A 21,096-nucleotide genomic window follows, 5' to 3' on the forward strand; every position below is an offset into this window, starting at 1 on the left:
TCCATAGGCTTGAAGGCTACATACTTTTTTACTGCAGTTCTACGCTGTGTTGGTCTTTGACCGGGAGTGGTGAGAGCAGCAGTGTGTCCTGTGCAGACAGGCAGGGAGAGCAGTTATCAGTTGATGCCCTTGGGCCATGAAACAGTTTGATGCTCTAGCCCTTGGGCAACGACACAGAGACTCTGCTAATTGGGAATCCCTCGGCTGCCTCTAACTTTCGACTGCCCTGGGACTTATTGTAACTCATAATAATGGTTTAACTCTGCCTTCTGTTACATTGAGATACTGCTTCGTTTTTTTTTTTACTTTTGGGAAATGTATTCCATTCTAACTAAGTGAGAGAAAGTTTTCAAATATATCAGCTCTGGGTTTTTATCCTTTAGTGTCTTACAAATGTTTATTTGACTTCACTGGCTGCCACCTACAGTATGGGTGTATAGCGTTAGAATGAATTCCCACAGAACATTGCACTTTCCCTTTTTGCATGAACTGGCCTTTACAGTTGACCATATGCTTTCTGTATCTGTGTAGAAGTTCTCTTGTAAAAGAGACCAATTTGCTTTAGTTAAATGAACTGAAGATGTTAGATGTTAGATGAATTAAGGCTTTCGATACCATCCACCGGGGGAAGGTAGTATTCTACCTGCCTACGGAGTTCCAGAAAAGTTGGTCCAGATGATAGAGTCAAGCTACAGCCAGACTCGAGCCGACAGTGACACCATAGCATTTGAGATTCTAGCAGGCGTCCTACAGGGTGCTCCCTTCCTGTTTGTTGTAGCGATGGATCATGCACTGAGACTTGCAATCAATGGCAGAGAGGAGGCACTGGGGTTCACTCTGGTCCCGAAAAAGTCAAGGCGAGTACACCGCATCATGGTCACTGACCTCGACTATGCAGACGACATCGCCCTAATCTCGGATACAGTCGAGAAAAAAAGGGAGCTACTACTGGCAGTAGAAAAGGAGTGCAGGAAGATCGGCCTCAAGCTCAATGCCAAGAAAACAAAGGTAATGACAGTCAACACCGAGGACAAAACCATTGCCACGGCAGACGGGACGGTGCTCGAGGGAGTCGAGGACTTCAAGTACCTCGGGGCCTGGACTGCCTCAATTGAACAGGATCTGAAGGTTCGGAGAGCACTTGCCTGGAAAGCCTTGCACGGGATGAGGAGAGTGTGGAAATCAGATATGGGAGAAGACCTTAAGAGGTGGCTGTTCATAGCTACTGTGGAGTCAGTACTGCTGTATGGGGCCGAGACATGGACCCTCACAGTACAACAGGAAAAATCCCTGGATGGAGTCTACACAAGAATGCTACGAATGGCACTAGGTGTCACATGGACGGACCGCATCAGAAATGTGGACCTCCATGGGTCACGGACAAAGTCAGAGAGAGAAGGATGAGGCTGGCAGGGCACTGCGTCAGGCACCCAGAACTTGAGGCAAGTAAATTGACCCTGTGGGAGCCAACCCAGGACAAAACCAGGAGGGGAAAGAAGCGTACCACCTATATAGACGTGCTGCGGCGCGACAGCTTGGCTGACAACACTGTAGAGCTCAAGAACCTGATGTTTGATAGGAAATTGTGGAGGGCAGCGATCCAGGAATCCCGAGTTGGTGTTGGCTAGACCTCACTCTCGCAGCAAACAACAACAGATGAACTCTAACAATGCAATATAAATGTTTAGTATCTCTTCTTTTAAAAGGTACATGTGCGAGCTCATATGATTCTTTCTTATATTCTGTATATGTTTATATGCTATCGTCCTGCAGCACATGATGTCCACACAGAGCCGAAAACCCTGGCCTCCTCAACCATGGTCGTGCTCAAAGAAAGCTGTGATGTGTAGTGTGTAGTGTGTAGTGATGCGAGACAATTCATATAATTTTGCCTAAGACCATTAGACCAAGCTTCATTGGAGTTTACTTTGTGCTTTCACAATGCTGAACCTTCAGGCTGCAAAGGTCCCTCCATCCCTCCAACTTTTCAATATGCATTAATTTTGGATGTTTCTAAAGAAGAGATGGAGATGGATACTCATGCTTTGGAATTGTATATAAATCAGTTTTGTCCACGCATCGTTTCATTTGTCGGTCATGGCTTTCTGCACAGCATGACACCATAGTACCTTGTTTCGAATTTTAAAATGCCTCTCCTGAGAAAGAACTAACTAACATGATGTATAATCATCAACATGCATGAATGTCTGCCCTCTCCAGCTCCACCTGTACGACATAGAGACAACAGTGAAGACCACAGTGCTGAGTTTCTGCACCTACGTCCAGTGGGTGCCTGGCAGTGACGTGGTGGTCGCCCAAAACAGAAGCAACCTCTGCATCTGGTACAGCATCGACAGCCCAGAGAGTGTTACCATGGTCCCACTCAGGGTGAGATGGGAGTGTGTGTGTGTGTGTGTGTGTGTGTGTGTGTGTGTGTGTGTGTGTGTGTGTGTGTGTGTGTGTGTGTGTGTGTGTGTGTGTGTGTGTGTGTGTGTGTGTGTGTGTGTGTGTGTGTGTGTGTGTGTGTGTGTGTGTGTGTGTGTGTGTGTGTGTGTGTGTGTGTGTGTGTGTGTGTGTGTGTGTGTGTGTGCGTGCGTGCGTGCGTGCGTGCGTGCGTGCGTGCGTGCGTGCGTGCGTGCGTGCGTGCGTGCGTGCGTGCGTGCGTGCGTGTGTACGCGATACCATATTAACGTACTCGCAACAGGTTTTGTCCAAACATCACACCAATTCCTCCTATTCCATCCTGATTGACTAAGTTTGGCTTTTGAGGAGTGGCCCGTTTTTAACACATATTATATTACACATCTATAGACTGGGTTAATAATTTTAAAGTTTCAATATAGTTATTTGTTTACTAGAAAAGGCGGCGATCCGAGCACTAAAAGGTTAAAAATGAGGAGAGGGTGGATAAAAAAATAAATGTACTTTATTTAGAAAAGTTAAAATAAGCCAACATGTTTGGACTGAAACAGAGTCTTCATCAGGGCAAGTATATGAATTGAAAAGTATATCATATCCACCCTCTCCTCATTTTTAACCTTTTGAGTGCTCGGATCGCCGCCTTTTCTAGTATTCCAGTCCCACTGTTCCTAAAGCACCAGCCTACTTGACATTATTATTTTTTGCATCTCCATCGAGTACCTGGTTGATTTTCTTTTTGTCGCATTGCATAGTTATTTGTTTCCTCTCTTCCTCTCTCCCTTTTCCTCTCGTTCCATCCAGGGAGATGTGGTAGAAGTGGAGAGGGCCGATGGTAAGACAGAAGTGATTGTGACCGAGGGTGTGAGCACCGTGACCTACACACTGGACGAGGGTCTCATAGAGTTTGGTACTGCCGTGGATGATGGCGACTACTACAGGTTAGTAGTACGTGCATCACCCCGGATATGGGGGTGGTTTGTTTGTCACATCAAGACTTTTTGTTTATGCTGTCCTACATTAAAACATAAAACATCAGGAGATGCCTGATAAAGGTCGTTTAGACCGAAACATTGTCACTCAGCTGAATTAACTGCTGCTCTATAAGTGAAGACAGTGTGCGGGACCTCTCTTTTTTCTCTACATTAAAAAAGAATGGGCTATGGAAGTGTACAGGGGCAAAGGATTAAATTAAGGATTAAATTAAATTAAACATGGGAACTGCTCAGTACAACCACATTCTTACACTTATCACATATGGCACCGGTCATTGAGGGACTGTTGTAGGGCTCTAACCTGTGAATCCCCAGGTGTTCTGATCACAGATGATTTGTTTTATTCCTGGTCACGCGTGTGCGTGTGTGAGTGAGATAAATGATTATCTTATCAGGATGTCTGACTACTTCACATTCCTTAGCAGGGTGGTATGACAGTCACTATGACAGACAGACAGACGATTTCAACCACTGTGTCCTAGTGAAAACAGCACATCTACAAACACGTAGCGCATGACACACTGACTCATCATTGAGTTTGTAGCCATTTGAACCCATTCTAAAAACAGCTTCTAAATCCTAATTCTAAAGTTTTCTGAAACACGAGAATAGGCAAGATTCACAATAAAATAAGAGGCTCAGAGTCAGAGTGTAACTTAAATTGACTTTTATTAACTAATTAGGGAAAGGGCAGAACTTCAACTTAGGGTTCCTCCAGTCTGGGGCTTGGGCTTCTATGCACAGTCCTGTGGGCAGAGAGCTAGTGACTAATGTATTCAGGTGGGGGAGAGAGAGTGCTGCTCTCCCTTGTGGAGTTCAGTCGGCTTGTGAGATATCCATCATACCAGCCTCCTCATTTATCCTTTATAAAAGTGACGCTCACAACTTGTCTTCTATCTTTAGACTCTTTGAAATAGAGCTTAAGTTGTTAATTCATAAATGCACCTTTTCCCTTTTCACTACTGGCGTATTGCTGTTAACCTTACATGAAAACAATACCCACCTGCCTGGGTCCATTTGGTTCCATGTGTTACACTCTCAGAGTTACAGACCTGTAAACGTCCATTTGGTTCCATGTGTTACACTCTCAGAGTTACAGACCTGTAAGGGTCCCTTTGGTTACTACTGGTATAATACATTTCATGAAAACATATTGCTACAGTAACTTTGGGTTAGTTTAGTGTTTATTAATTCATTAATTCATTTTTAAAAAGGACAGAAATGTCTGAAAATAAGAGTGCAGAAAATAAATCTAAAAAGTGCTCAAACGTCAAAAAAGGTTACAATCAGAGGTCATCAATATATCCATACATGGACAAATGTGTCCGTGGCATGTTTTACACACCATTATAATGTTCTTATTTTGATCATGAGAGTGCAAGTCAATAGATTAGCTAAACTCCCCAAAACACAAAGATAAATGTAACCCTAACCCAAATGGACACAGACAGGCAGATACAGGGAACTGGTGGTCTCCCCAAGTATATAAATGTGGTTAAGAGTGGTGAATAAACCTGGCCTGGTCTAAATGTTGGACCAGGATTAAAACATGTGACATCATATGGACACACTGATATGACCATACAAGGAGATCCCTGTATATCTGTCACTCCTTATCCCTTTAAGCACAAATATGTAGATCCCTGATGTTATCAGTAAATGCCCATATATGGGCATGCCCCCTTTGTGCCCATATATATGGAGCGGAATGATTTGTTTGTGCTTGTTTGCACTTACTGAATGTCAGTATCCAGGTTTTCTTCACAATATGTATGACACTGATTTACTACGACACTATGTATGACACATTAGGAGTCCAACTAGTATGAACTAGTTTGAATACAAGTCTATGAATTCACATTTTAGGAAGTGTTTATACAAAGGAAGTATTGATATGTAAACGTTGTTGCCGATCGACAAGCTCACAATGTTGTGTTTTCTTGTAGCTGAAGTATACAATTGCATAGTTTTCTTTCTCAGGTCTGTAACACTGACTTTTAGCCCAATTCTATTCAATGTCCTTGAAATGAATGTCATAGCAAAGCACTACATTCTGGGCTGGTTTCTTTGGCATGGTGGACTAGTTTGTTTTTGTGTTGTATCGTATGTGTATTTGTATGGATAGTTGTATCATCATTTTTAAGAGCCTGCTCGGGGACTACAGCTTCTGGCTAACTCGGAGTCTCTGCTCCATTTACATGGATGTGAAAACTGACGTGTTGATTAATGTGCATTGTCAATTTAAATTTAAATTTACAATGTAGGCATTTAGCAGACACTCTTAAGCGACTTACAGTAAGACATTTCAAGGGGAGGTGGTTAACCAGGCCAGTGAGTCAGTACTGCCCACCCAAATCAAAGGTTTTGGGGCAATAACCTTTGATTGGGGGTTGCCCCCCACTGTAATGTCTTCCTGCCCACCCTAGTGGGGCAGGCTAAAATCCATGTAAATGGAGCAGAGACTCCGAGTTAGCCAGAAGCTGTAGTCTCCGAGCAGGCTCTTAAATATTATGATAAAACTATCCATACAAAAACACATACGATACAATACAAAAACAAATAAACATAGTACAGGGGACAGACCAATTACAGAGTGATGTGAGAAGTGACACGTTACACCAGTGACAATTGGAGCTGAGGATTACAAACTTGTTTTTGCTTTAAGCCACCTCTTGAGGTTAACTTTGTATCTGGACACAACAGCTCAATACATTCATGTCTGTCAATACCCTCCCTTAGCTACCTGGGCCCTCATCAAACCCTGTACACTCAAGACACTGCCCCCGCTGCCACCGTTCAATCTCCATATATGGAGCTGACCTGTTCTGACATTCCATATGTTGATCTGACCTCATCAAACCCTGTACACTCAAGACACGCTCCATATATGGCCAGTACAGAATTCATTCCATATGTTGATCTGATCCCCCATGCCAAAGCGCCAGCGCTCGCCCAGCAGTCTGCCGTCAACGAGACGGATGCGTGCACACAACCTCGCCCTCAGGCGTCTTACTGGTTATTATTACATCCCTATTATTATAGCATAGCATCCTTATTTTTGTATATCCTTTATTAAAATGGGCTTAAAGGAGGGTCGCGGTGGGCGGGCGGCCATAACCATATAAGGATTTCCCAACGCAGCAATGCCCAAATGGAGTGTGTCATCTTGGTATCAAGCACAAACAAATCATTCAGCTCCATATATATGGGCACAAAGGGGGCATGCCCATATATGGGCATTTACTGATAACATCAGGGATCTACATATTTGTGCTTAAAGGAGTGACAGATATACAGGGATCTCCTTGTATGGGCATATCAGTGTGTCCATATGATGTAATTGATTATAACACCAGAAAGACTAACATGTTTTAATTTAGACCAGGCCAGGTTTATTCACCACTCTTAACCCTAATAGTATATAAATGTGGGTCCCACATTTATATACTTTTGTTTTTTAAAGCAAAGGTCTACTGGGAGACCACCAGTTCCCTGTATCTGCCTGTCTGTGTCCATTTGGGTTAGGGTTAGGGTTACATTTATCCTTGTGTTTTGGGGATCTGTTGACTTGCACTCTACAATAGAAGAGAACAGAGTTGAGTAATTATTTTCAGGCTGGTTTTGCTGCCTGAAAATCTGCATATTCTTGATTCATTGTCCACAGCTGTGTCCAACAAACTGTTGGGATGATAGTAGCAGAATGTTCAGAGAATGTGGACGGCAGGAGATGAAGAGAGACACTGTGTTTGTGTTTACGGTGAACTGTATTTGTCTGTATTTTCGTAGATGTTGACGTTGAGTGTAGATGATGATTCAGAGCGTCCGCAACCTCTTGTTCGGGGGCTGCGGAGCAGGGCTTTGGGGCGCTGCGTCTGGTAAGAGTCGTCAGACCTGTTGCTGCTGCTCGTCCGTGCATGGTCTCCATCCAGACCTCCAGAGCTGCTCCGTCCCTGCATGTTCTCCATCTCAACGATGACATTGTCCTGCCTCAGTGTGTCCTTCATGTTCTCCAACATGGCAGAGTTGTAGCTGGGAGCATTTCTGCCTGGCATGTACCGGATGAAGATAGTCTTTTCTGTGGGACGGGACGTGAAGCACTCCGTCTCAACATGACATTGAGTGACACCGCTACCGCAATTGTACTCGACCTTAAACTCAAAACCAAACAGGTTCCACTGTCCGTAGATGGAGGCCACCTCGATGAAGATTTTGGCCACCAGCTGTATCTGATAGGTACACAGGAGATAGCCTTTGATCTTCACGTGGCCGTTCTCGTCTGTGTACCTGGGTCTTCTCGGCTTCCTGGTGCCTCTACGGGGCGGGGGCACCGGCCGGGCCAGCTGCTGCCTCAGCTTGTCCTCATTTTGGGTGATGAGTATCACATGACCAAGGTACCACAGAGTGGGCACCGCCACGAACATCAGCTGAATGGTCCAGAAGGACATGGGTGAGATGGGGAAGTGGTAGTTGTGACACATGTCTGGACACAATTCGTGGATTGTGTGACATTTGAAAAACAATTTGTCGTCATTCCACACTTTCTCACCGGTACCACACAGCACTGTGATGCGAAACAGCAAGAGCACAGTAATCCAGACCTTCCCGATGGGGGTGATGTAAGCCTGTACCTTGTCCAGTAAACTGGACAGGAATCCCCACTGTGCTGACATGATGAGACGTGAGAGCACAAGAACCAGGACACAAAGGGTCGAAGTACAACGGCCTGTTGGAAAAAAAATACTTCTTGTAGGACAGTGTGATTATCTGCTGCAGATGTTTGCCTGTGATGTGAAAATAGCTTCAGTAGAATCCTCAGCAGAGTCTAAAGAAATCTCACCAAGTGATGAGAAGAGATGTCATTGAGCTGATATATGCAATGAGAATATATGGAGTTGGCTTGTGCCTATACTTCTGACATCACATGATGTCACAGTGAGTCATGCATACCCAAATATGTAGTTTGGTCAACCATGTCCAAATATGGAGTCTCTTTTGTCTGACATCACAAGTAACCATGGTGATCTAATATGACGTGAAGATACAGGTTTGTTGACATTAGATCACCATGGTTACTCAAGAGGTCAGAGTGCGTCCATATGTCATGAACTCCATTTCAGTGTTGATTTTGTCGACTTTGACGAAAAATGTCCGACTACCTTTTTTCACTGACAAAAACTTAATGGAAACTAAGCTGTGATGACTAAAACTATGAGACTAAATATATTGACAATTTCGTCAAATATAAACTAGACTAAAATGTTAGGAAGGGACTAGTGGACAAGAGATCCAGTACAAATCATTTTACACTTGGTTTGAATGCCGAAAATAGCAGATCTACAAGCTCACAACGCGTCACAGTGTGACACGTTGTGAGCTTGTAGATCTGCTATTTTCAGCAAGTGTAAAATCTGCCATTACGACGACATCAAGGCCTGCCAAAATAAAATTTCAGGGGATATTAATAAAATCACACCCGTGTGAAGTGAGGGGCGCTAATATATTAAAGTCTCAAACTCATGTTGATTAGGTGATGTAAAACAAACGGTGCAAACACAAACTTTAAACGCCATTAACAATAAAGAGACAATATGACGTTAATGGCACATTATGACGTAAATTTTCCCTGTCAATGAAGGGAAACAAACATTGAATTAAAGACAAACATTAAACCTGTGTATAGGAGGGGCTAGCGCCCCTCAAAAAATATATTTCTTACCAAGAATGTTCTTTACCAATGTGTAAGGGTGTCTACTAACATATCCCACATTGGTTTCCATTCAACCACCCTAGGGGAATTTTGTGTCTATGGCCGAATTTATTCCAACGAGTGTTTTTCGTGCAAAAAGAATGCTTGGAATGGGTTCAGAATCATGAAAACCCCTAGTTTGACCCCTAGTTTGGCCATAGACCCCCTAGTTTGGCCATAGCCACTTGCCCAAATATGCTTGGAATGGATTCAGAATGTTAAAATCAGATCTAGTAGGGTTGACCGTGATATCTCTCTCAGGTTTGGTCTGGTGGGTTCGGTAATTAGTTGGACTAAATTTAGGTTTCCACATACTTCCTTGAGTTCCTTCAGATAATCAGAACTATGAAAGGGCGGCCCCAGCAGGGGTCGGGGAATGCCGCTGCTCGGTCGGGTTTGCGTGCTGCTGGTTCCACAGGACGGAAGAGACCCGGTGCTGTACCCATAGTTGGCACGAGTGTTGTGAGTAACATACAAACTGTCACGTCTAAACTAGTGAGTGTATTTGCCACTAAATTCTCCCCAGAGCTAGAGGCTGCAACACTTGCTATTTATCTCAAGGATAAACGTCACCGTGAAGTCACTTGTCATAAAATTGATAACGCTCGCAGCAGATTTGGGTCATTCAAAGTGACTGCTGTATGTGATGACATTGGTGACATGTATAGTCCTGAGCTCTGGCCTGCTGGGGCAATTGTCAGGCGATATTATGAACCTCGTAAGGCCCCACTTGTTGGGTCTAATACTAACCCCTCCGTCGGGGAGGGGAACGCGCCTAATGGTGTCACTACAGCCAGCTAATGGGTCTTCGGGTTGTGTCTTACAACTGTCGTGGCCTGCGTATGGGACAGAGCGCAGGGGATAATGCTCGGCGAATAGTTGTTGACAAACTACTTGAGGATTGTGACATATTATGTCTACAAGAGACATTTTTAGCAAAACAAGACTTAGAAAAACTGAACTCTTTACATTGTCAATTCCACGGAGTGGGAGAATCTACAACTGATCTCAGCTTGGCTGTACTCAGAGGGAGAATACCAGGGGGGGTGGCGATTCTCTGGGACAAGAAGTTTGATGCTGTTATAAAGGCTGTCAGACTTGAAGTAGATTGGTGTGTGGGCGTTCAATATATGCACAACAATAATGATTTTATTATACTTAATGTGTATACACCATACGAGTCCCGTGAGAATGAAGATGTTTATCTCAGTAGACTTGCTTTTATTAATGCTTTATACAAGATAATTCCTCATGCAGTGTATATGTGGTTGGGGATCTGAACTCTGATATTACCGACAGTAACTCACTGTTTGGAAAACACTTGCTCCACTTCTGTGAAGATAATCATTTTATTCTGTCAACCAAAGGGATCCTGCCTGCTGACAGTTACACATACATTAGTGAAGCCTGGCATTCTACATCCTGGCTTGACCACTATATTAGTACAGCTGATGGGCATGCAGCTATAATGAATATGAGTATACGGTATGGGTTAGCTACAGCTGATCACATTCCACTTGGATTCACCATAAATGTTAAGGTTCTGCCCACAATAATGAAAAATGACAGCAATGCTCGTGCTGGTAAACTGGACTGGTCATCTCTGTCTAAAGAGGATTTACAGTCTTACTACATGAAAACTGACAAGCTCTTAAGTAATATTTATTTGCCCACAGATGCTATCAGGTGCAATGATGCTAACTGTAAGAGTGTGGAGCATAAAAACGCCATGACAACATAGTGGCTGCCCTGGTTGAAGGTGGCAAACCCCACTACAAGTATAAGGGCAAATTTCATATCAGACCAGGCTGGAATGAGCATGTAGCAATGTACCATGCTGACGCAAGAGAAGCCTTTAAACTGTGGGCTATAGCTGGAAGACCTAGGCAGGGGCCTGAGCTTGAGCATAAAATCACAACTAATGCTAGATATAAGTATGCTGTACGTTTCATCTGCAAAAATGAGCAAGTTATGAGGGCAGACTCCATGGCCAGTAAGCTACTGTGTAACAATGTTAATGATTTCTGGAAAGAGGTGAGATCTCTCACTAATAGTAAACCCTCCTTACCCTGCTCTGTAGAAGGAACTTCAGGAGCTGATAATATTGTGGCATTATGGCGACAGCATTATAGTATTAATAGTGATTTGTTTGTGGATGACTCTGATATGAACAATGATAATATGGGTATAACAACACATGAGGTTTATCAAGCCATGCAACATTTGTCTGTAAACAAAGCATGTGGGATGGATCAGATCACTGCAGAGCACCTGAAAAATGCTAGTCTGAGACTAGCACCACTTTTATCTATCAGTTTTACTGGCTTTATGATCCACGGTGTATTACCGGACTCAATGCTTTCAGTATTGCTTGTCCCAGTTATTAAAGATAAAGCTGGTAAGGTTAGTAGCCTTGATAATTATAGGCCCATAGCTATAGCCAGCATCATCTCCAAAGTAATGGAAAGAATTCTACTGGATAGAGTAACTGAGTATATCCACTCCTTTGATAACCAGTTTGGTTTTAAACCAAAGCATGGTACTGACCTATGTATTTTTGTGTTTTATTGATGCGTCCCGTGCCTTCGATAGGATTAAACATAATAAGCTCTTTATGAAAATGAAGCAAAGAGGAGTGCCCGGTTTTATTGTGAGGGTCCTGGCCTACTGGTATGCCCACCAGACCATGCAGGTAAAATGAGGTGGGAGTATATCAGCTCCATTTGGTGTAAGCAATGGCGTGAGGCAAGGGGGAATTTTATCTCCTATCTTATTTAATTTATATATGGATGGTTTGCACATCTCAGGAAATTCTACAGGTGCTGAACATGTACAATGAAAAAGAAGGGTTGTCCGCACACTGTGTATCAGCATTCAGCTCCCAGGAAACATTTATTAGATTATTACCGTATTCTAATAAAGTTTCCTGGGAGCTGATACATAGTGTGTGGACAACCCTTCTTTTTCATTGTACATGTGTACACTCTCATGTAGTCTAATCAAGTACTCAGTTACTACTGGTATAATACATTACATGAAACAAAAGTACAAAAAAACACAGTTACCTTGGGTCAGTTTAATGTTTATTAATTCATTTTTTTAAAGGACAAAAATGTTAAAATGTGCAGAAAAACATCTAAAAGGAGCTCAAACATCATCAATAAGGATTACAATCAGAGGTCCATGTGTCCATGTGTCTGCACATGGACAAATGTGTCTGTGGCATGTTTTAGATTTTCTTTGTTACGCACCATTATAATGTTATTTGTTATTTTTGATATACAGGTTTACACAGCAACAATGAATGAACTGAGCATCTGCAAATTGACCTTTTATAAATCAATGGAGTTCTATCATTATCACAATTAAACTGGAGTACCATTGCATGAAATTCATCAGACTGTTTTGATCAAGTGATGTTCAAAAAACGTGCCACAATGTGACATGTTGTGATCTTGTAGATTGGCTATTTATCATATTGTCAGATTTAACCATGTTTTGGGGAGATTTGCTGATCTGGTGAATGTCCACTCTGTGCATCACATGCTACAATAGAAAATAATAGAGTAACTGTTTTGGCTACTTTGTGGACTGAAACGGGCCACAATGAATCAGAGCTTCTGCTATTTCTGCTTCTTCGGGGGTTGCGGAGCTGGGAGTTTAATTGGTAAGGGGCGGGGGGGTGTTCAGAGCTGTTGCTGCTCTGTTGCTGGCCACCGGAGTGTGATTTCAATGGTGTCGTGCGGATGGGATGGGTGGCGTTTTCGGCCCCTGCATGACATCATCCACACCTCCAGAGAGGCTCCTCGGCTGCATGTTCCCCATCTCCAGGATGTCCGGGTCCTCCTCCGCTGTCTCCAGCACCTCCATGTTCAACATGACAGTGTTGTAGCCTGGCTGGCTGTCCGGGTCCTCCTCCGCTGTCTCCAGCACCTCCATGTCGACGTTGCGTCTCTTGCAGCTCCTGAAGCAGCACTTCAGCTTGCCGAGCAGGTACAGCATCTCGAGAACGTTGAGGAGCAGAGAGAGACAGGCCACGGCAAGCATGAATCTGACGAAGAAGGTCTTTTCTGTGGGACGGGCCGTGAGGCACCTCGTCTTAGCAAAACATGAGGCATGAGTGAGACCGATACATTTGTACTCTGCCTTAAACTCAAAACCAAACAGGAACCACTGTCCGCAGATGAAGGCCACCTCGATGAGCATCTTCAGCAGCAGCTGGAACTGGTAGGTTAACAGGAGCTTCCCTTTGATCTTCACGCGGCCGTTCTCGTCAGTGAACCTGGGTCTTCTCAGGTTCGTGGTGCCTTCAGGGGGTGACGGGCGGGCCAGCTGCTGCCTCAGCCTGTCCTCATTTTGGGTGATGAACATCACATGGAAAAGGTAGATCAGAGTGGGCGCCGCCACGAAGATGAGCTGCATGGTCCAGTAGGTGAAGTGATTGGTGGGGAAGTGGTAGTCGTGACACGTGTCTGCACAAAGGTCGTTGTCGGTTGGTTGGATACATGTGAAACGCGAGAGGGCTTCACTCCACACTCTCTCACGGATACCACACAGCACCATGACGCGGCACACGAAGAACACAACCATCCAGATCTTCCCGAAGACAGTCATGTGAGTGTTGGTGCTGTCCAGTAGACTGGTCAGGAATCCCCAGTCTCCCATGATCCTGAAGAGAGAGCACAAGAACCAGGAGACAGAGTATTATTATACTGACAATTTTGTCAACAAATAAAAACAACACAGGTATAACACAATATTCAAGAAACAACTAAAATCAACATTCACAGTGAAAAACTCTTATAGCAACAGTGTTTAACATTTATCTATACTTACAGAAGTAGTGATCAACTCTTAGTGGAGCGGAGAAAGTGTGTTGCATCGACGACTGTCGAAGTCGGATAGGATGACACCTTGGCTTTGGCCAGATTTATACCCGTCCTGAACAATAACTGTCCAAATGGTTACCTTGTTGCATTTACCACCTACAGAAAGATGAGATCATGAACAGCTTTTACTGGAAAATACTGAATAATTTGTTACAGGAACAGGTGTGTGTGTGTGTGTGTGTGTGTGTGTGTGGGTGTGGGTGTGGGTGGGTGGGGGGTAAACATGGATAAATGAAATGGGGAGGAAATATCACAGGACATGATGTATCATGATGTATCTATCTATCTATCTATGGTCACGGCTTTCGCCTTTATTTTATATTTCTTATGGAGGGACAGACAGTAGGCTGACAGGAAGTGGGGAGAGAGATGGGGGGGGGTGACATGCAGTAAAGGCCCGCGGCACACTGCCAGACTGGATTACCAGCCAAGGTGCCTGGACCACTGAGCCACGACCCAGGGTTGACCTCTGGTGACCCCTGTGGTCAGCTGTACACATGTGTTGTTTGAGAACTGCACATGTCCTGACAATTCACATCTTCAGTGAGAAGGGGGGGGGGGGGGGGGGGGGACATGTGCCAAGGTGTCACAGCCCCTGTAGTTGGCCTTGTAGGGCCTGTGTGGTTGGTTGTGTGTGTGTGTGTGTGCTTCTAAACACAATACTGCTGCTCATTTCTGTTTCCTCTTTGTTTCTTATTTTGTTTTTTTGTATTTTGCTTATCTTGTTTCCTGACTCTGCTGTCCCGTGTGTGTGTGTGTGTGTGTGTGTGTGTGTGTGTGTGTGTGTGTGTGTGTGTGTGTGTGTGTGTGTGTGTGTGTGTGTGTGTGTGTGTGTGTGTGTGTGTGTGTGTGTGTGTGTGTGTGCGCGCGTGCGTGTGCGCGTGCGTGCGTGCGCACAGAGCTACTGCATTCTTGGAGACCTTGGAGATGTCTTCCGAGACAGAGGCCATGTGGAAAACTCTCAGCAAACTCTCCCTGGAGGCTCGCCAGCTACACATCGCCGAGAGGTCAAAACACACACATGGATAAAAGTTCTGTTGTCCACGACTGATTTCAGTCATTGGGATTCCATAGAAGTCAGCATGACTTCTATGGAATCATGTTGCACAATGCACTGTGAAAATATCCTATCTACACGTCTCAAATGCATTGAGAGCTAATCGATATACGCCACCGGTAGATAGTTTTCGGTTATTATTTTAAGATTAGAGCATTTTAAGTGGTCAAACTAGCGATATGTTCAGAATCAACTTCCATAAAATCCTAAAAATTCTCAGATGTTTCATATAAAGCAAATATTAAAGCCTGAATGTGATTTCTCCACCTGGTTGGCAGTATGTAGAACATCAGGAACAATATTACTTCTCTATATTTGTGCGCCTTTCAATTTGCATTCCGCCTTGCTATTAATAATGCATACACCGTGCGTAATGCACCGGCCTAATCTGATACACCGTGCGTAATGCACCGGCCTAATCTGATACACCGTGCGTAATGCACCGGCCTAATCTGATACACCGTGCGTAATGCACCGGCCTAATCTGATACACCGTGCGTAATGCACCGGCCTAATCTGATACACCGTGCGTAATGCACCGGCCTAATCTGATACACCGTGCGTAATGCACCGGCCTAATCTGATACACCGTGCGTAATGCACCGGCCTAATCTGATACACCGTGCGTAATGCACCGGCCTAATCTGATACACCGTGCGTAATGCACCGGCCTAATCTGATACAGCGTGCGTAATGCACCGGCCTAATCTGATACACCGTGCGTAATGCACCGGCCTAATCTGATACACCGTGCGTAATGCACCGGCCTAATCTGATACACCGTGCGTAATGCACCGGCCTAATCTGATACACCGTGCGTAATGCACCGGCCTAATCTGATACACCGTGCGTAATGCACCGGCCTAATCTGATACACCGTGCGTAATGCACCGGCCTAATCTGATACACCGTGCGTAATGCACCGGCCTAATCTGATACACCGTGCGTAATGCACCGGCCTAATCTGATACACCGTGCGTAATGCACCGGCCTAATCTGATACACCGTGCGTAATGCACCGGCCTAATCTGATACACCGTGCGTAATGCACCGGCCTAATCTGATACACCGTGCGTAATGCACCGGCCTAATCTGATACACCGTGCGTAATGCACCGGCCTAATCTGATACACCGTGCGTAATGCACCGGCCTAATCTGATACACCGTGCGTAATGCACCGGCCTAATCTGATACACCGTGCGTAATGCACCGGCCTAATCTGATACACCGTGCGTAATGCACCGGCCTAATCTGATACACCGTGCGTAATGCACCGGCCTAATCTGATACACCGTGCGTAATGCACCGGCCTAATCTGATACACCGTGCGTAATGCACCGGCCTAATCTGATACACCGTGCGTAATGCACCGGCCTAATCTGATACACCGTGCGTAATGCACCGGCCTAATCTGATACACCGTGCGTAATGCACCGGCCTAATCTGATACACCGTGCGTAATGCACCGGCCTAATCTGATACACCGTGCGTAATGCACCGGCCTAATCTGATACACCGTGCGTAATGCACCGGCCTAATCTGATACACCGTGCGTAATGCACCGGCCTAATCTGATACACCGTGCGTAATGCACCGGCCTAATCTGATACACCGTGCGTAATGCACCGGCCTAATCTGATACACTGTGCGTAATGCACCGGCCTAATCTGATACACCGTGCGTAATGCACCGGCCTAATCTGATACACCGTGCGTAATGCACCGGCCTAATCTGATACACCGTGCGTAATGCACCGGCCTAATCTTTTTTTTTTTTTTTTTTTTTTTTTTTTTTACATAAATTATCCTTTATTATAATGAACATTAGTGAGGACCAATTAGGTTGAAAGTGGGTGAAGTGCTCCTTTAAGATTTTTTTTTTTTTTTTCACAGTTTTGTTTATTCAAGATTTCAGGGTATACAGTAAATCAAACAATATGACAGTATATGTGACACACCCATATGGAACATACCAAAGAGATAACATTGACATATAAATGTTGTGACCACTATATGCAAAATATTGTGGTAGCATAAAAGCAAGTATATAGTCCTATGCTAACAGGGAAGTGTCAGTTACAAATCACATAACCTGAATCCAGTTTTGAAACAAACGCAAGACAAGACAAGACAAGACAAGACAAGACAAGACAACATGGCATGGTCATTGGTCACCCCTCCAAAACATAATGGACGTGGCAGTGCACCCACACATGGTTCCTAATAATAAATATACTGGACAACCCAGCTGTGTGTCGGGACTCGACATGTAGTATGCTCAGATTCAGGATTACACTCATTCAATCTGGAATAGTTAGGAACTGCAACTCATTTACAAGTGCGAGGAAGGGGCCCCATGTGTCTTCAAATTTGGATACCGAGCCTAGTCTCAGGGTACATCTAATTTTTTCTAATTTAATAAAGTGGAGTACATCTCTAATCCAGTGAAGATGGGTTGGGGGAGCAGAGGACTTCCATTTCATCAGAATTAGACGCCTAGCTAAGAGAGTGGTAAAGGCCACCAAATGAGCTTTGTATTTAGGCAGTAATAGAGTAGGGGGAGACATTCCAAAAATAGCCGTCATTGCATTTGGTTCTAACGGTATCCTAACACTCCTTGACATAGTGTCAAAGATCTCAGTCCAATATCTACGTAAAGAAGGGCATGACCAAAACATATGTATATACGTGGCAGGGGCCGAACGACACCTATCACACAGGGGATCCACATCACCATATATTTTGGATAACCTAACTTTAGTGAAATGTACACGATGGATAATTTTGCATTGGATTAGCCCATGCCTTGCACAAATGGAAGAAGAGTGGACAAGACGTAAAATATCATCCCAATCATCATCTGAGATTTCTTCTCCCAAATCCTCTTCCCACTTGTTCTTAATACTTTCTATTGAAGTAGGCCGCAAAGAGAAAATACAATTGTACATAATAGATATTAGGCCCTTCGTGCTCGACAATGGAGTTAAAAATGACTCAACCTCAGTGGCCTCTGGAAGGTTTGGAAATATAGGGTTAAGGCTGCGCACAAAACTGCGGATCTGAAGGTATCGAAAGAAGTGTTGATTTGAAAGGGAATACTTCACAGACAGCTGTTGAAAGGAGGCAAATACATTGTCGATATACAGATCCCTGAGATTCGTAATACCAAGTGATGACCATACAGAGAAGGCATTATCACTCAAAGATGGATGGAATAAAGGGTTTGCTGCTATTGGGGCGAAGAAGGACTGAGCTTGTAGACCAAAGTGGCGCCTGAATTGATTCCAAATTTTTAGTGTGGATTTGACAATAGTATTCTTAGAATAGGGGGTAAGAGAAAAACGAATAGGGGTATGAATAAGAGCAGTTAGCGAGGCAGGCCTAACTGAGGAAGATTCCATTCCAATCCACGTCGGACGTAAAGGTGATTTCTCCAACATCAGCCAATGTTGCAAAATTCTAAGATTGGCCGCCCAGTAATAAAACCTAAAGTTAGGTAGGGCTAACCCACCCTGAGGTCTGGGTCTTTGTAATAATGCTTTACTGATCCTGGGAACTTTTTTATTCCAAATAAATTCTGAGATCATGCGATCAATTTTATCAAAAAAAGAAAGGGGGAGAAAAATGGGCAGGCACTGGACAAGATAAGAGAATTTTGGGAGAGAATTCATCTTGACACAATTAACGCGCGCAGCAAGAGATAATGGCAATAGAGACCACCGTTCAAAATCTTCCTGGAAGCGAGTCAGTAAAGTACCAAAATTACATTTGAATAAATCTTCAAAGCTGTCTGTAATCTGAATACCAAGGTATTTAAAACCATTCAGAGCTATTTTAAATGGAAAATTGCTCAGCGGGTAATTACGTGCTGCTGCGTTTAATGGGAGTAACTCACTTTTATCCAGGTTCAGCTTATAACCAGAGATAGGGCCAAATGAGGAGAAAATGTCAAGTATCGCTGGAATGGACGTAGATATGTCGGAAACATACAAAAGTAAATCATCTGCATAAAGGGATGTCCGCTGCTCAATGCCATTTCTAACTATACCTGTTATGCGAGGGCTTGACCGAAGTGCAATAGCCAACGGTTCGATGGCGATATCAAACAGAAGTGGACTCAAATTACAGCCCTGCCTGGTCGAGCGATATAGGGGGAATTGTGCTGAACGGGTATTATTGGTCCTTACTGATGCAGTAGGAGATGTATAAAGCAGTTTCACCCAAGACACAAAGTTGGCCCCAAATCCAAACTTCTCCAATGTACTAAAAAGGTACGCCCACTCCACACGGTCAAACGCTTTGGCTGCGTCGAGCGAGATAACAACCTCCGGACTAGCTGAGGGGGCGGGGCTATATAGAACATTAAAGAGACGCCTGATGTTAAAAAATGAGTATCTATTTTGGACAAACCCAGTCTGATCTGGCGAAATAATGGTTGGAAGGACAGATTCAAGGCGCATAGCTAAGAGCTTGGATAAAAGCTTCAGGTCCACAGATAGCAAGCTAATAGGACGATAGCTAGCACAAGATAAGGGGTCCTTGTCTTTCTTCAATAATAATGAAATTGAAGCCTGGGTGAGGGATGGTGGTAAACTGTGTGAATTAAATGATTCCGTATACATATCAATTAGAATAGGTGCCAGTTTTTCAAAAAACTTCTTATAAAACTCAACTGGGTAACCATCTAAACCTGGGCATTTTCCTGTTTGCATACCACTAGCAGCTCTTCTAAGCTCATCAATACTGACCGGCCCGTCCAGCTTCCGAGCTACCTCTGGACTTAATTTGGGTATGTCCAATAAATTGAAAAAATTATCATAAGCAGAGGGATCAGTAGTTTGCTCAGATGTATACAGGGAGGCATAAAATTGTTTAAATTGTTCGTTGATCTGCTTAGGATCTGTTGTTACACCAGCAGGAGTCCGAACCTGTGGGATCTGATGGGAGGCAGAGGCCTGTCGTAATTGATGAGCTAGTAGTTTGCCAGCCTTATCTCCATGTTCATAATAATTAAATCTAGATTTAAGTAATAAATCCTCTACGTGAGCAGAGGAGAGGATGTCAAATTTAGCTTGGAGAGAAATACGTTCTTTATAAAGATCAGGTGAGGGTTGAGTGGAATGTATACTATCCAACTGACTTATTTGTTTAGCCAAACTACACATTTGCTGCTTCCTAAATTTACTCTCATATGCGCTATATGAAATTATTTCACCTCTTAAATATGCCTTTAAGGTCTCCCACAGTAAGGATGCAGAGATCCCAGGCGTCTGATTGATCGAAATAAATAAATCAATTTGGCTATTAACAAAATTTACAAAAGTTTCATTGGACAATAAACGACTATTTAGGCGCCAGGGGGGAGGTGTATTATCATATTCTTGAAAGTGCAGTTCAAGAACTACTGGGGCGTGGTCTGATAGTACTATTGCTTCATATTTGCAAGAGTGTAACATTGGAGCTAATCGGTTATCCATCAGAAAGTAATCGATACGTGTGTACGATTGATGGACAGGAGAGAAGAAGCTGTATTGTTTACCAAGTGGGTTCAAAAAGCGCCAGGGATCTAAGACATTGAACTCATTCATAAAAGCCTGAATGATTTTGGCAGACCTCGAAGGCACACCAGTTCTGGAAGATGATCTGTCCCACTCGGGGTTAATCCAGGAGTTAAAATCCCCCCCCAATAAGAGGTAGTGTGTTGACATATCAGGTAATCTAGAAAACAACGTTTGAAAAAAGTTCTCATTATCCCAATTTGGACCATATACGTTAGCCAGGATGACTGGGGTGTTATATAACGTTCCTGTAACAAACACAAATCGTCCACCCGGATCTGAAACAACATCGGAAGAAATGAAACTAACAGATTTATGAATCAAAATGGCCACCCCTCTAGATCTTGATTGGAATGATGAATGATAAACCTGGCCAACCCATCTCCGCCGTAACTTCACATGACTGGTACCTTTCAAATGGGTCTCCTGCAAG

At 43.9% G+C, this 21,096-nt stretch overlaps 1 protein-coding gene across 2 annotated transcripts in view; it reads left to right on the forward strand.

Annotated features, from left to right (window-relative positions):
- The window catches only part of ift172 (intraflagellar transport 172), a 70,914-nt gene that overhangs the window by 14,473 nt on the left and 35,345 nt on the right, over positions 1 to 21,096 (forward strand). The window contains exons 16-18 of one of the 2 annotated variants that reach the window (XM_079526818.1): positions 2,221 to 2,388; positions 3,223 to 3,359; positions 14,948 to 15,055. In XM_079526818.1, coding sequence (XP_079382944.1) covers positions 2,221 to 2,388; positions 3,223 to 3,359; positions 14,948 to 15,055 — 413 coding nt within the window. The remainder of the gene's footprint in view (positions 1 to 2,220; positions 2,389 to 3,222; positions 3,360 to 14,947; positions 15,056 to 21,096) is intronic. The other variant, XM_079526819.1, reaches the window with a different exon arrangement.

The sequence above is a fragment of the Electrona antarctica genome (genome assembly GCF_951216825.1).
Source record: "Electrona antarctica genome assembly, chromosome: 17".
Taxonomy (NCBI): Eukaryota; Metazoa; Chordata; class Actinopteri; order Myctophiformes; family Myctophidae; genus Electrona; species Electrona antarctica.